This window comes from Neomonachus schauinslandi, chromosome 14 (genome assembly GCF_002201575.2).
Source record: "Neomonachus schauinslandi chromosome 14, ASM220157v2, whole genome shotgun sequence".
Classification (NCBI taxonomy): Eukaryota; Metazoa; Chordata; class Mammalia; order Carnivora; family Phocidae; genus Neomonachus; species Neomonachus schauinslandi.
In genome coordinates, this window is record NC_058416.1 from 86,690,365 (window position 1) to 86,703,707 (window position 13,343).

Here is a 13,343-nt window from a genome sequence, read left to right on the forward strand (position 1 = left end):
GTTTTGAAGGGGATTTATTTGGAGAGAAGGGGGTTTTGAAGGGGATTTATTTGGAGAGAAGGGGGTGTGAGTCCCCCCATCAACCCAAGGGGGGAGAGGCGAGATGGGGCATCTGCAGAACTAAATGGAGAGCTCGCTATGTGTCCCCCACAGTGAGCGAGGGTTGCCTGCGTCATGCTTGAGACAGGTGTGAGACGGGGGCTCAGCTCATTCCTGAGAAAGTGGAAATGGCCTATGACCTAAAAGAAATAATTTTAAAAATGTGATTATTGGAGTAGATTATATGTTCATCCACGGCTCTGCCTCTTATGGGCTGTGTGACCTTTGGCAAGTCCCCTAACCTCTCTGTGCTGCAGTTTCTTCATTTGTGACATGTGGATGATGATAACTGTCCCCATGGCATCAGGGCTGTTGGAAGGATGGACTGAACTATTACATGAAGAGCTCTCAGGACTGGGTTGGTCATGAAGTCGGTGCCAAGTGAGCATGAGCTAGGATCATGGCTCCGACATAAAAATGACATGTGAAAGCCCCTCCCACCTGCCCCGTCAGCTCAGTTCCCCTTCCCCAACACACCAGATACCCACTGCCGTTTAGTTCTCACATATCCACCCAGAGTTTTTATGTTCAAGGCAACCACACATACATGCGCCTCTTCAGTTCCTGACTGTAGATTCTGAAGGTTTGTAGTAGAACAAGGGATACCTGAGTGTTCTTTTTTCCTCCTGTTTTTTGGTGTGTAAATGGTCTTATACTGTACACATTTTCCTATATCTTGGCTGCTCCGGTGAACAATGCATTTTGGAGATTTGTTACATGTTGCTATATGATGAACTTCCCCGTTGCCCTGTAAGGCTGTGCCATCGTCTGCTTCGCCAGCCCCAACTTATGAATCTTTAGCTTGTTGCCAGTCTTTTGCCTTTACACACTGCGTGACAAAGAACAACCCGGACCATACTTCATTGTGCAGCTGGGCAAGTCCCCTGGAAGGATACATTTCCAGAAGTGGAATTGCCGAGTCCAAGGGTGTGTGCATTTATAATGTCTCTAGCTGCTGTTTAATGCTGTCCCTGGGGGATGAACAAATTTACACGCCACTGACAATCCACGTGAGTACCTGCTTTTTCATAGCCTTGCCAATAGAGAGCATTATTACACATTTGAATTTTTGCTCGTTTTGTAGATGAAAAATGGTATTTATGTAGTCTTAATGTGCATTTCCCTTATTGCAAGTGAGGTTGGCCTTTTTTTCATATGTGAAAAATGTGTATAAGGGTCGTGTGTATTTCCTTTTCTGTGAACCAGTCATATGCTTTGCCCATTTATCTGTTAAATTGTTATTGTTGTTTTTTTTCTTATGCATTTCCAGTGGATTTTTATGTGATAGGGAGATCAGTTTTTTAACCATGTGAGTTGCAGATATTTTCCCCAGTGGTTCATTGGCCATTTGAGTTTGCTTGTGAGGTTTGTGTTTGCTGTGTATAAGATTTTTTTTTTTTTTTTTTAAAGATTTTATTTATTTGACAGAGAGAGACACAGCGAGAGAGGGAACACAAGCAGGGGGAGTGGCAGAGGGAGAAGCAGGCTTCCCGCGGAGCAGGGAGCCTGACGCGGGGCTCGATCCCAGGACCCTGGGATCATGACCCGAGCCGAAGGCAGCCGCTTAACTGACTGAGCCACCCAGGCGCCCCAAGATTTTTGTTTTTTTTATGGCAGACTTTAGCAATATTTTATTTTGTGGCTTTTGGATGTCATGTCATACTTAAATGGCCTTAAAACTGCAAGATTGTAAAACACTTTCCCCATGATTTCTTCCTATACTTTTACAGTTTAATTCTGTACAGTTAAATATTTGATCTTTTGGGTTTTCCTGGGGTTCAGTGTGAGTTTGGATCCAATTTTATTTTTTCCAGATGACTATAATCTGGCTTCTTTTCGGTTGTTTGGATGTTAAGTGTGGTGAGCTAGCACTGACATCTTGACGATTTCATAATCCTTTGATTCTTTAAATAGCACTTTGTTTCTGTAATGCTCAGTCCTCTTTGTAGAAATCATCAGATGTTAAGGCGGGAAGATTAGGAGTCATAAAGATCAGAAGTGGATGATCCTCTATAGTATAAAAGGCTCTCTTTGTTACTGGCTTGCGATTTGACTTTTCTTCCTTCCATTCACTGGGTAGTCTTTGGGTGCCTAGCACCCACGCATCCTGTGCTGGCACTGGGGCTGAGCAGCAATGAGCCAGGCAGGCAAGGCCTTCACTGCATTCAGCTGACGCTCTCAGGAAGGCACGGGCATTCATGCAGGAATCCCACATGTACAGCAACATCACCCAAGAAGTTCGGATGGGAAGGTCTTTGCTGCCATGACTGTGGATAATGGGGGAACCCCACCTAGTCTGGGGGTGGGTAGTCGGGGAAGGTATTCCCCAGGAAGTGACATTTACTTTTTTAAAGGTTTATTTGAGAGGTGGGGGAGGGGCAGAGGCAGAGGGAGAGAGAAACCCAAGCTGACTCCACACTGAGTGTGGAGCCCAGTGTGAGGCTCTCTCCCACCACCCTGAGATCACGACCTGAGCCAAAACCAAGAATTGGATGCTTAACTGACTGCACCACCCAGACGCATCCTCCACCCCCTGGAAGTGACATTTAAACTGAGATGTGACCAGAGAGTAGGGACCCACCAGCTGTAGGATAGAGGCTAGAGGGGTACCCTCTCTGAGGCTGGAAGGAGCTTGGGCCAAGGGAAAAGCAGAGACAGTCGGAGTGTCTGGGTTATTAGAGTGAGGAAGGTAGGGAGCAGGGCTTGTGATGATTCTTCCCCTCCAGGGAGGGCAGCATATCATCATCATCACCATCTCGCTCTCTCTCACCTGAGTTTCTTTTGTGATAGGAGAAAGGGAATGAAACAAAAATGTTTCTTTTTCCCAGACTGACAACCTCAGGATTTCCTAACACCTCAGCAATACGTGCTGTATAACGAACATGGTTCCAGGTACTAGTTTGTAAGCTAATAGCGGAGAACTTCACTTTCATAGACTCACAGGGTTTTGGAGTGGGAAGGTCTGGTTCTGCCTCCCCGTTTTACACGTGGGAAATTTGAGAACCCTGGATGGTTTATAACTTGCCCATGGGCTCAGAACCCTTCACTGAGGCTGGGGTTCTTTCTGCCTTATATCTGAAAACGTGTCACTAATTCTTTCCTCCTCTGATTATTCAAAGGTCAGTGGCCTGGGCCTGAAGGAAACCTTCTAAAAAAAACCAGTTGACAGCATGGTCGGCTTTCGTAAACGCCTAATGCCAGTGTAATTGAACCTTTCCCCGGTGACTCAGGACTGTTGCTTTAATCATTGGGCTTTGTGCTGGAGTCATTGCCCTGGCTTGTCCTTATGCTGCGTGGCTCCTTCTCTGTCCGCAGGCGAGTGGGTGGGGGTCCTGGGGCCAGGATGGCTGGGGCGTTTGCCCAGCAGAGACAGTCTCCATGTTGCTGTGCTGGTTGGGTTGTTCTCGCTCTCTCGCCCCTCCCACCCGCCGCCCCCCGCCCTCCTGCTTGCCTCTGGGTTGCTCTGGCCTCCTGCTGGAATGGCTGGGCTCCCACCTCACTCCCCCCTAGGCTGCCCTATGCCCTTCAGGGGCCGCTGTCATCTCTCCCTCTTCTCTCTTTTCCTTCCTTCCCTTCACCTCTTCTTCATCGTGTTCCTGCTGCTTCTGGCTCTCTTTGGGGGTCTGGTGTCTGCAGGACTCACGTGGCTTTTAGAGACTTTGTGCGGCAACAGGCGGCCAAGCACCCCCCGTCCCCCGGGTACAGTTAACGTGCCACCCGTTCCTTCTCGTGCGTGTCCTGGTGCTGTTGTGCTGACTCCCATCCCCTGGGGTCTCAGTGCCCTGGAGGGTGAGGGCACCGGACATCCGAGTGTTGGGAGCAGCAGAGTGACGGTGCGGTCTCCTCGAAGACAAAGGGAACGGGTAAGGGGTGACATAGCCTTGAAGGAGCCCAGGGTGTGGGGACCCCGGATCCCACAGGCTGTGTGAACACAGGCAGGCCATCCAAACACTCTGAGCCCCATCTCTTCATCCAGTAAATGGAAAATAGGACAATGATGAAGAGGAGGAGGAGGATGGCAGTATGCGAGCGGCAGCGCGGCGGAGTCTGAGGAACCACCCCAAGGTGTAATTAGAAACAGATTCTCAGGCTCCACCCTGACCTACTGACTCAGATGCTTGGGGTGGCCTGGGTTTGCATTTTAATGATACCTGCCCCCATGATTCTGATGCCAGTTGCGTTCCAGGAGCCCGATCTGGCCCCTGATGGCTGAGACCAGTCCTGGCCCTGGGAGAAGCCCACCGGAGGAGCCCAACTCCATGTTGGGATATGGCTTCCTTTGCCTCCATGCGGTGTCACCGCTAAGAAATGACTCTGGGGCACCTGGGTGGCTCAGTTGGTTAAGCGACTGCCTTCGGCTCAGGTCATGATCCTGGAGTCCCCGGATCGAGTCCCGCATCGGGCTCCCTGCTCGGCAGGGAGTCTGCTTCTCCCTCTGACCCTCCTCCCTCTCATGCTCTCTGTCTCTCATTCTCTCTCTCTCAAATAAAAAAAAAAATGACTCTGGGTTGAGCCGTTTTTTCTGGAACTTTCTCTAAACTCTCATTTAGGCTAGATCCTGGCCACATCCTGGGTCTGATTCACGTGTGTTTCTGTTTCTCACCAGGTCATTCGCTAAGCCCCCCAAACAGGTGCAGACGGTGTGTGAGTGCATCCTCATCATGAAAGGGTACAAAGAACTCAACTGGAAAACTGCCAAGGGCATGATGTCTGACCCAAATTTCCTGAGGTCTCTGATGGAGATTGATTTTGATTCAATCACCCCGAGCCAGGTGAAAAATATCAGAGGTGCGTACAGACAGATGCAGGAATAGCCAAGATTGATCTCAGTTTGGCAACTCAGGCTTTGAGAGCAGGGACAGAGAGCACAGAGGGGGCTTGTCACAGGCCAACCTTCCTGTTGTGGTCAGTTGTGACTGTGGCCCTTTGGATAGAATAGGCCAAATGATCATTCCCAGAGGAAGAATAGGAAGATGGAGGCACTGTTGTGTGAAATGGAAAGGCTGGGTGCTAGATGGGCAGTAGAAGCCCATGCCCTCTGAACGTTCGACAGCAATCACTCTGGTGTTTCCCCTTAGGATATAGGACCTTCTTATGGAACCCAGCCTGGACTTAGGTCTTCCGTCCATCTTGTCCATCAGGCATGGTGGTGCAAGAGGTGGTCTAACCGTGACTTCTCCCCTTGCACCTTTTGCCAGTATAAAGTCTTCTATAGGTCCCTGGGAGATAGGTGAGGAGGGGCTGGCACCACCCACAGCCAGCCTCCCCATCTTCAGTTATAGAATGCCGGCATTCCCTTTGAGCCTGATGCCTGACCTGCCTAGATGCTTAGCCAGTGGGAATGAGGTTTTAGTCTTTGCCAAAGGCCATTCAAGTTCATAGTGTCACTGTTTTCCTTCATGTTTTGTTCAAAACGTTATTATCAAGTGCTCTTTCTCAGCCACTCAGAAAAAACTAAATGAAACACAAAGGATAACAACAACTGCAAAAACCTAAGGACCTCTCTTTACCCGAATATTGACTGGATGGGTTTCCATTCATGTGAAATTACTCCTGGGGTGAGGGTGCGGGTAGAGGTGATGGTGACCCATAATGGCCTATGAATTCCAGCTAGCTACCTGCTCTGAGCCACTTTGGTGCACAGTTGAGGGTCCCCCACGGACACCCTGGACACAGAGGTGCCTGGATCATAGGATGTCCTGGGTGGCAGTAACCTGTGTCCCTCACTCACATCTTAAGCATCCACCTACATAAAACTCATTTAGTGACACTTATCCATCGGCAATTTATTTCCCATTTTGTTTTCCCAAGATGAAGCTTGTCAATCATCAAAATCATTCCATCTTTGACCCCTAGGCCTCTTGAAGACTCTCAATACCACAACTGAAGAAATGGAAGCTGTGAGCAAAGCAGGCTTGGGGATGCTGAAGTTTGTTGAAGCTGTGATGGGCTACTGTGATGTTTTTAGAGAAATCAAGCCCAAAAGAGAAAAGGTATTGTCCATCTGTAAGACCTAAACAGAGCTGCCAAGGGAGCAATCTGGAGTCGGAATGAATATGTCCACAGCTTTGATGGACAAATGTGAGCAAGGTTCCGATTTTCCATCACATAAACATTTCCCCCTCTCCACTGCTAATACATGATAACCCTGAATTATATCACTCTCATCTAGACAGTGTGAATGAACTGACGGAACCAAAGTCTGGAAGATTTTCAAATTTTGTGTGGAAAGAGTAGGATAAATGGGTAAAAATCATCCTCTATAACTCAAGCAGGCTTCTTTGCCTCGGTGCTACTGACATTTGGGGCTGGACCATTCTCTGTAGGATGTGTAATAGCATCCCTGGCCTCCACCCACTGGATGCCATTGTCCCTACCCCCAAGATGTGACAACCAAAATGTCTCCAGACATTGCCATCTGTCCTGGGGTGGGAGGCAATATCGGCCTCAGCTGAGAACCACTGGGTCAGAGTAACCTGTAGAACACACAATACAAAGAGAGTTATTAGGCTGATTTGATCATTTTGAGACCTATTTTGACACTGCTTTATCACTCAGAATTTTGTTACTCAGAAAACTCAGGACCAGGTGGAAGACCAGCATTGTTTTCGATGCATTCTTTTGAGTTTTTGACTTAGAACCACAGTATCATTTTGCTGTGACCTCAGTACACATGGAAATGAAGCCATCGGCTAACTTGGATGCAGGAGAGCTTTTTTACCAAAAAAAAAAAAAGCTTTTGCAGCAAATGGTAGAAGAGATGACTAAGAAGGAGCCACGTACCTCAGCAGGGCATACGGTAGCCCCAAAGAGTAGGAACAACATTAGAAATGTGGTGTGCACTTAAGCCCCGGGGAGAGAGACTCTTTTCATCCCTGCCCCACCACGGTCCCTTTCCCCACCGTTCTGTGCCTTGTCTTCACTTAGGTGGCCAGGCTGGAGCGGAACTTTTACCTCACTAAACGCGAGCTAGAAAGGATCCAGAATGAGTTGGCAGCGATCCAGAGGGAACTGGAAGCCCTGGGGGCCAAATACGAGGCGGCCATTCTGGAAAAGCAAATGCTGCAGGAAGAAGCCGAAATCATGGAGAGGCGGCTGATCGCTGCGGACAAGCTCATCTCAGGCCTGGGGTCTGAGAACATCAGGTCAGCAGCTGAGGAACCCCTCCGATGAGAGGTCCGAGTGAGACTCCGTGTTCTGTCAGTGAACGTCAGCAACCGAATTTCTTACCATGTCATCTTTCCGCCACGCCGCGTTTTTATCTGGAAACCGCGTGGGAAAGTTCTGATTTCGCTATTATCGTGTTTAGGGTGGCTAAGGCCATTTTACACATTCTTGCGGTTTATTAATTATTAAGGGTGAAGGAGGCAGTGCAGCTGTGGGGACAGGGAGGCACCAGGGGCCTCTGGCAAGGTGCTGTGTGTTCTGGAAATGTTTACTTCCTAGTGACCTTTAACCCTGAGCGCGTCCTGGGTGGGTCTGGAGGAGGGGTCCGCCTCTGTTGCTGGACAGATGTCTTCTAGGGTCTCTTCCGTCTGGCTCAGTCCTGAGCTTCAGTTTTAAGCTCGTAGGGCTGTCCATTGCCTAGGGGCAAGGCCGTTTGGCCATAGCTGGTCCACTGGGTATGAGAGAAGTTTCTAATCTGGCACCTATAAAAGTGATATGGAAAACACTAGAAAATACTGTTTGCTCATGGGAAACAAACCATTTTCAGTATTTCTAAAACCTAGAAGACTTGGGCCGCTTAGCGGAAGGGGCCAAATAAAACATCTACTCCATTTTATCTTCGGTAGAAGGTAGAATTTTGTCACCAAGCAGGACCAGAGCTCCTGAGTTCTGCTGGGCATGTCTGCAAGTTGCTGATTAAAGCATTCAGAAACAATGTGATTACTACTTAATAAATAGCTTTGAGACTAGATGCTTCACATTTCTCCAGTCCTGTAGATGCTGGGTTCTACTGAGCCCTGCAATTGAACAAGGTCTTCCAAAACACTGGGCTCGTTAGGGTGGGAAGTTGCAAAATGACCTGGCAATCTTTGTTTCTAAAAGAAGGGACTATCTCCAACGAAGTTTCCTTCTGGCTAGCCCCATTAGCAGTGTGTCAGGGTGGTTCTTCTAGAATGTTCCTTTTGATTGTGCCAGAAGATAACGGTTTACTGCAGCCCCCGTCTCCTGCACCAGGTGGCTGAACGACCTGGATGAGCTGAGGCACCGGCGGGTGAAGCTGCTGGGGGACTGCCTGCTTTGCGCGGCTTTCCTGAGCTATGAGGGCGCGTTCACGTGGGAGTTCCGTGACCAGATGGTCAACCAAGTTTGGCAGAATGATCTCCTGGAGCGGGAGGTTCCCCTGAGCCAGCCTTTCCGGTTAGAAAACCTGCTCACAGATGATGTTGAGATCAGCAGGTGTGTGCGACCCTGAGCCCAGAGGATGAGGGGGCCTTGTGGGGGGCGGGGGGGTATGGTGCATGGTCCACGTGGGCATCACCCTGGCAGGGGAGAGCGAGGGGTGCAGCCGACCTGATTGCACAGAAATGGTAGGTTGAGCTGCAAATCCAGCTTCCCCGACCCTGAGGAGTGTTGAGCAGCTTGGGGGTTGGTAGATTGTTCTGGAAGGCCAATCCTACCACTCTTAGCACTCAGTCACAACTTGACAAGAAAAACAGACTTCCCTGTCACTGTCCCTTCCAGGTGGGGATCCCAGGGACTGCCCCCCGATGAGCTCTCGGTTCAGAATGGCATCCTTACCACCCGGGCCAGCCGCTTCCCCCTCTGCATCGACCCCCAGCAGCAGGCCCTCAACTGGATAAAGAGAAAAGAGGAGAAAAATAACCTGCGGGTATGGCCCGCTCCTCCCTGGGTGTCCTCTGCCCTCACTCACTGCCTGCTCTCGGGGCACAGCCTGTCTCTCCCACCGTCTTTACCTGGCAGTCCTGGGCCCCTGGCAATGCCCTGCTGAAAATGTCCTGTCTGCCCCTGGGCGGAGCCCTCCCCCTCCCTGCGTGCCCACCCTGTTGAGTCCTTGAGGGCAGCATGACCTGCCCTGGGCTTTGCTTTCTGACCTTTGTGTTGCTTCTCAGCGGTGAGTGGCTTGAAGCTGGACATCGTGCTTCCCTTATCTTTGTGTCCCCCTACCTGCACAGTGCTTGGTGGCCTGAGATGCCCAGTCATTTTTTTCTTTTGGAATGGAGGAAAGAGATCTCAATATCTTCTGGTTGAGATGTAATTCACATACTGTAAAATCCACCCATTTAAAGCATACAACTAAATGGTTTTTAGTGTATTATATGCAGAGTTGTATAACAATCACCAGAATCAGGTTTTACCACCCCAAAAAGCAATGCTGTGTGCTTTAGCCGTCGCCGCCCCCCCAACCATCCTTCCATTTCCCCCCTCCCTGTCTCCTAGCAACCACTAATGTATTTTATAGATTCGCCTCCTCTGGACATTTCACATAAATGGAATCATGCACTATGTGGCCTTTTGTGTCTGGCTTCTTTCGCTTGGCATCATGTTTGCAAGGCTCACCCGGGGTGTAGCAGGTGTCCACGCTTCCTTCCTCTTTGTAGCTGAATCATAGTCCATTGTGGGGATGGATCACATTCTACCATCCATTTATCCATTGATGGGCATTCGGATGGTTTCTACTTTTTGGCTATTATGAATAATGCTGCTGTGAACATTCACATGCACTTTTTTTTTTTTTTGGTGGGCATACGTGTTCAATTTCCCTGGGTGAAATTGCTGGGGCCCAATCGCTTTTTGCTGAACTAGTTCACAAACTCATGATTCTCAGTTCTGCTTTTTCCTTATTTTTTTTTTGAATCCTTGCTCCCAAGTATGTACCTGCTGTTGGGGGGCAGGGTCTGCCTCTAAAATATACAGACAGTGAGACAAATGTTATTAATGCGGAGATGGTCCTCAACTCCCCCCCGCCCCAACCTGCCAGGGGCCTGAGATGGCCCATCCTGCAAGTCGTAATGAGACTCTGTCATGATTACTTCGGGCTGCTCAGAGCCTGAACCTAATAGGTTTCTGGCTTCCATGGGTCTCATGCTTTGCTTCTCTCCCTCATTCTTTCTCCCCTTTGGCTCCCTCTGAGGCTCCGGCATGCCCACTCCCTGTTCCGGAAGCGCTCTCCTCGTATGTTTGCTGAGCGCACAGCACCCCTATCTTCCAGGTGGCTTCCTTTAATGACCCTGACTTCCTGAAGCAGCTGGAGATGTCCATAAAGTATGGGACTCCTTTCCTGTTCCATGACGTGGATGAGTACATTGATCCTGTGATTGATAACGTCTTAGAGAAAAATATCAAAGTCGTCCAAGGACGGCAGTTCATCATACTGGGAGATAAGGAAGTGGATTACGATTCAAATTTCAGACTGTACCTAAACACCAAGCTGGCCAATCCCAGATACACCCCGTCTGTGTTTGGGAAGGCCATGGTCATCAACTACACGGGTGAGGATCTACACAAGCTCAGTGGCAAATTGGGGTGGTTACCACAGAGACCACAATGGGAGTTCAGGGCTTTCATGGGGTGCCCGCTGACCCCAGGTCATGCTCTCGGGGTCACATCTTCATCGGTCGGTTCTTCTTGATGAAGGTTGGGCGCCCCCTTGGGAGGCAGGGAGATGCGTGTCTGGGGAATGCTGAGTCTGGACCATAGGGCTCGGATACCCACACTCGGAGTGGGGTGAGACCCCCATTCTGCTGGGGCAGGAAGTTATTCTGTGTTGGTGATTTAAATATGTGGCAGGATTTTGCATTTCCCCCCCCCCTTCCTCCCAACTGAATTCTGTTAGGAGCTGAGTGCCCTTTCTCACATTTTCTAGAGTTGTCCTCCAAGCTGTGCTTTCAACTCGGGCTCCCCGATCTGTGGGAGCCTCTGCACTCTTGTCGCTCACCACTCTGTGGAGGAGCATCTCCATGTTGTTCTGACCGGTGGCTTTAGAGTAATGGCAGGAGCGAGTCCTCGAGTTCCCGAAATGCTGGCTCAGATGCACCCTCCGCTTGCCCGCGCCAGGCACAAGCGTGCAGCAGGTGAGGAGACGCGGGGTGCCCAGCGGTGACAGCCTCCCCTTGCTCCCACAGTCACACTGAAAGGCCTCGAGGACCAGCTGCTGAGCGTGCTAGTGGCCTCCGAGAGGCGAGAGCTGGAGGAGCAGCGGGAGCACCTCATCCAGGAGACGAGTGAGAACAAGAACCTGCTGAAGGATTTGGAAGACTCCCTCCTTCGGGAACTGGCGACCTCCACGGGAAACATGCTGGACAATGTGGAGCTGGTGCAGACCCTGGAGGAGACCAAATCCAAGGCCACGGAGGTATCAACTGCATGGAAAGTGCATTGCACTGGGAGGGGGCGGGGTGGTTCCTTTGGAGCACCAGTTCCCTTATCTGCTCAAGGAGAAGATTGGACTCGGGGATCTCAGGGCCTCATTCCTGCATCTTAGAAGCTGAGGTGTTGGCGTGGGGGGTGGGGATGTGGGGACAGCCACCTCTGCTGGCATCAGATTTGGGCTCTTAGTCACCTGAGGGTTTGCCTGATGAGAACAGGCCACCTCTATTGGGGTGTGCTATGGGGAGGGGAGCCCTAGAGGTGTTCCCAGGGACCCTTGTGCATCAGGTCGGCCTCTTTGAGTTAAGAGTGATAGAAAACCCAGCTCTACTTGGCTTAAGTCAAAAGGGAAATTATTAGCTTAGAATACAGAAAGTCCAGGGATGGCTTCAGGCAGGGCTGGATTCAGGACTCTAAGCATATCATCAGGACTCAGTTTCTCTCCATTTCTGGGCTGGGCCTTTTGTTGGGGTGGCTTCATTCTCTGCCTCCCCATGAGTCAAGTTCCCCTCATGGTCACCAGGTGGGTATGTCCTCATGCCCCCTCAGGTTCAGGTCCAAAGGGAAGAGTGAGAATTGTTACCTGTCCCTATCATGAAGGTCCCGAGAGTCATTTCAGCCAGATGTCCACCCCAAGCCGATCCCATGGCCGGGGATGCTGTGTATAGACTGGCTGGGCCTGGGTCACACGCTCCTCTCCTGGGGTTGGGGTGGACCCCACATATGGGAAGAGAAGGGGGAAGTTGGAGTGTCTAAGTTGAAGTCAGGGACTGTTATTAGAAGGACGGGGCACAGGTGCTGGGGAGTCTGGCCAACAAACATCTGGCAAGAGGGTAGGTGCTCTGCAAACCCCAGCAAGCATTGCACAGACTTCTTTGCTGCTCCCTCCCACTCTTGCTCTCTGTATTCCTTACTTTCTTGCCCATTTCCTAAATCATCCTGGTGACGGTGTCAGTCTCCCTGTTTCCACGGTGACACACACCTTCTCTTTAGGTATCAGAGAAGCTCAAACTGGCGGAGAAGACAGCCCTGGACATCGACAGGCTGCGGGATGGCTACCGGCCGGCCGCCAGGAGGGGAGCCATCCTGTTCTTTGTGCTGTCCGAGATGGCCCTGGTCAATGCCATGTACCAGTACTCCCTCATCGCCTTCCTGGAGGTCTTTGGCTTGTCACTTAAGAAGTCCCTGCCTGATTCCATTCTCATGAAGCGATTACGGAACATTATGGACACGCTGACCTTTAACATCTATAACTATGGTTGCACGGGTGAGCACCCCTCTGCTCTATGTGCGTGCACCTCTGGCGTCTGTCTGTGTGTCCAGATCTCTTCTGTGGAGGATGTGAGGCAGAGGGGATCAGGGCCCACCCTAACAGCCTCGGTTTACCTTCGTTCCCTCTTTAAAGGCCCCCACTCCCAACACAGTCACATTTGGAGGCACTGGGGGTCAGAGCTTCAACATAAGGATTTGGGGGGGGGACACAATTCAGCCCATTCCAGTTGGGCAGGAAAAAGGTTGAGGACTGTTGTCCCTACAGGGCTCGCTTACTTCTTGCAGCGCACAGAAGCTAGAATTCAAGTCACCGATGTTGACTTACAGTTTTTCCCCCAAGAACACATTTCTTATGTTGTTGTTGTTTTTTATTTTAAAGAAGAAGAACTTTAGTATTCAGCATCCCCCATCACTAACAAATCTGTTGGTGGAATGTGCTTGCTCTGCAGTGGAGGTTGGCAAACCGTGACCAGCAGGCCAGGTCTGGCCCCCTGCCTGCTTGTGTAAATAATGTGCTGTTGGAACCCGGCAGGGCCATTTGTCTATAGTCGTCTGTGGTTGCTTCCCCGCTGCAGCGGTGGATGAGTAATTATGGAGACAGCCTCTAACGTCGGAAATACTTCCTATCTAGCCTTTTA

General features: G+C 50.3%; 1 protein-coding gene across 2 annotated transcripts in view; it reads left to right on the forward strand.

Annotated features, from left to right (window-relative positions):
- DNAH10 (dynein axonemal heavy chain 10) overlaps nt 1-13,343 on the forward strand; it is a 130,706-nt gene that overhangs the window by 107,005 nt on the left and 10,358 nt on the right. For both annotated transcript variants that reach the window (XM_044921325.1, XM_021698501.2), the window contains 8 exons: nt 4,706-4,887; nt 5,956-6,092; nt 7,027-7,244; nt 8,281-8,502; nt 8,788-8,935; nt 10,277-10,556; nt 11,190-11,419; nt 12,427-12,700. In XM_044921325.1, coding sequence (XP_044777260.1) covers nt 4,706-4,887; nt 5,956-6,092; nt 7,027-7,244; nt 8,281-8,502; nt 8,788-8,935; nt 10,277-10,556; nt 11,190-11,419; nt 12,427-12,700 — 1,691 coding nt within the window. The remainder of the gene's footprint in view (nt 1-4,705; nt 4,888-5,955; nt 6,093-7,026; nt 7,245-8,280; nt 8,503-8,787; nt 8,936-10,276; nt 10,557-11,189; nt 11,420-12,426; nt 12,701-13,343) is intronic.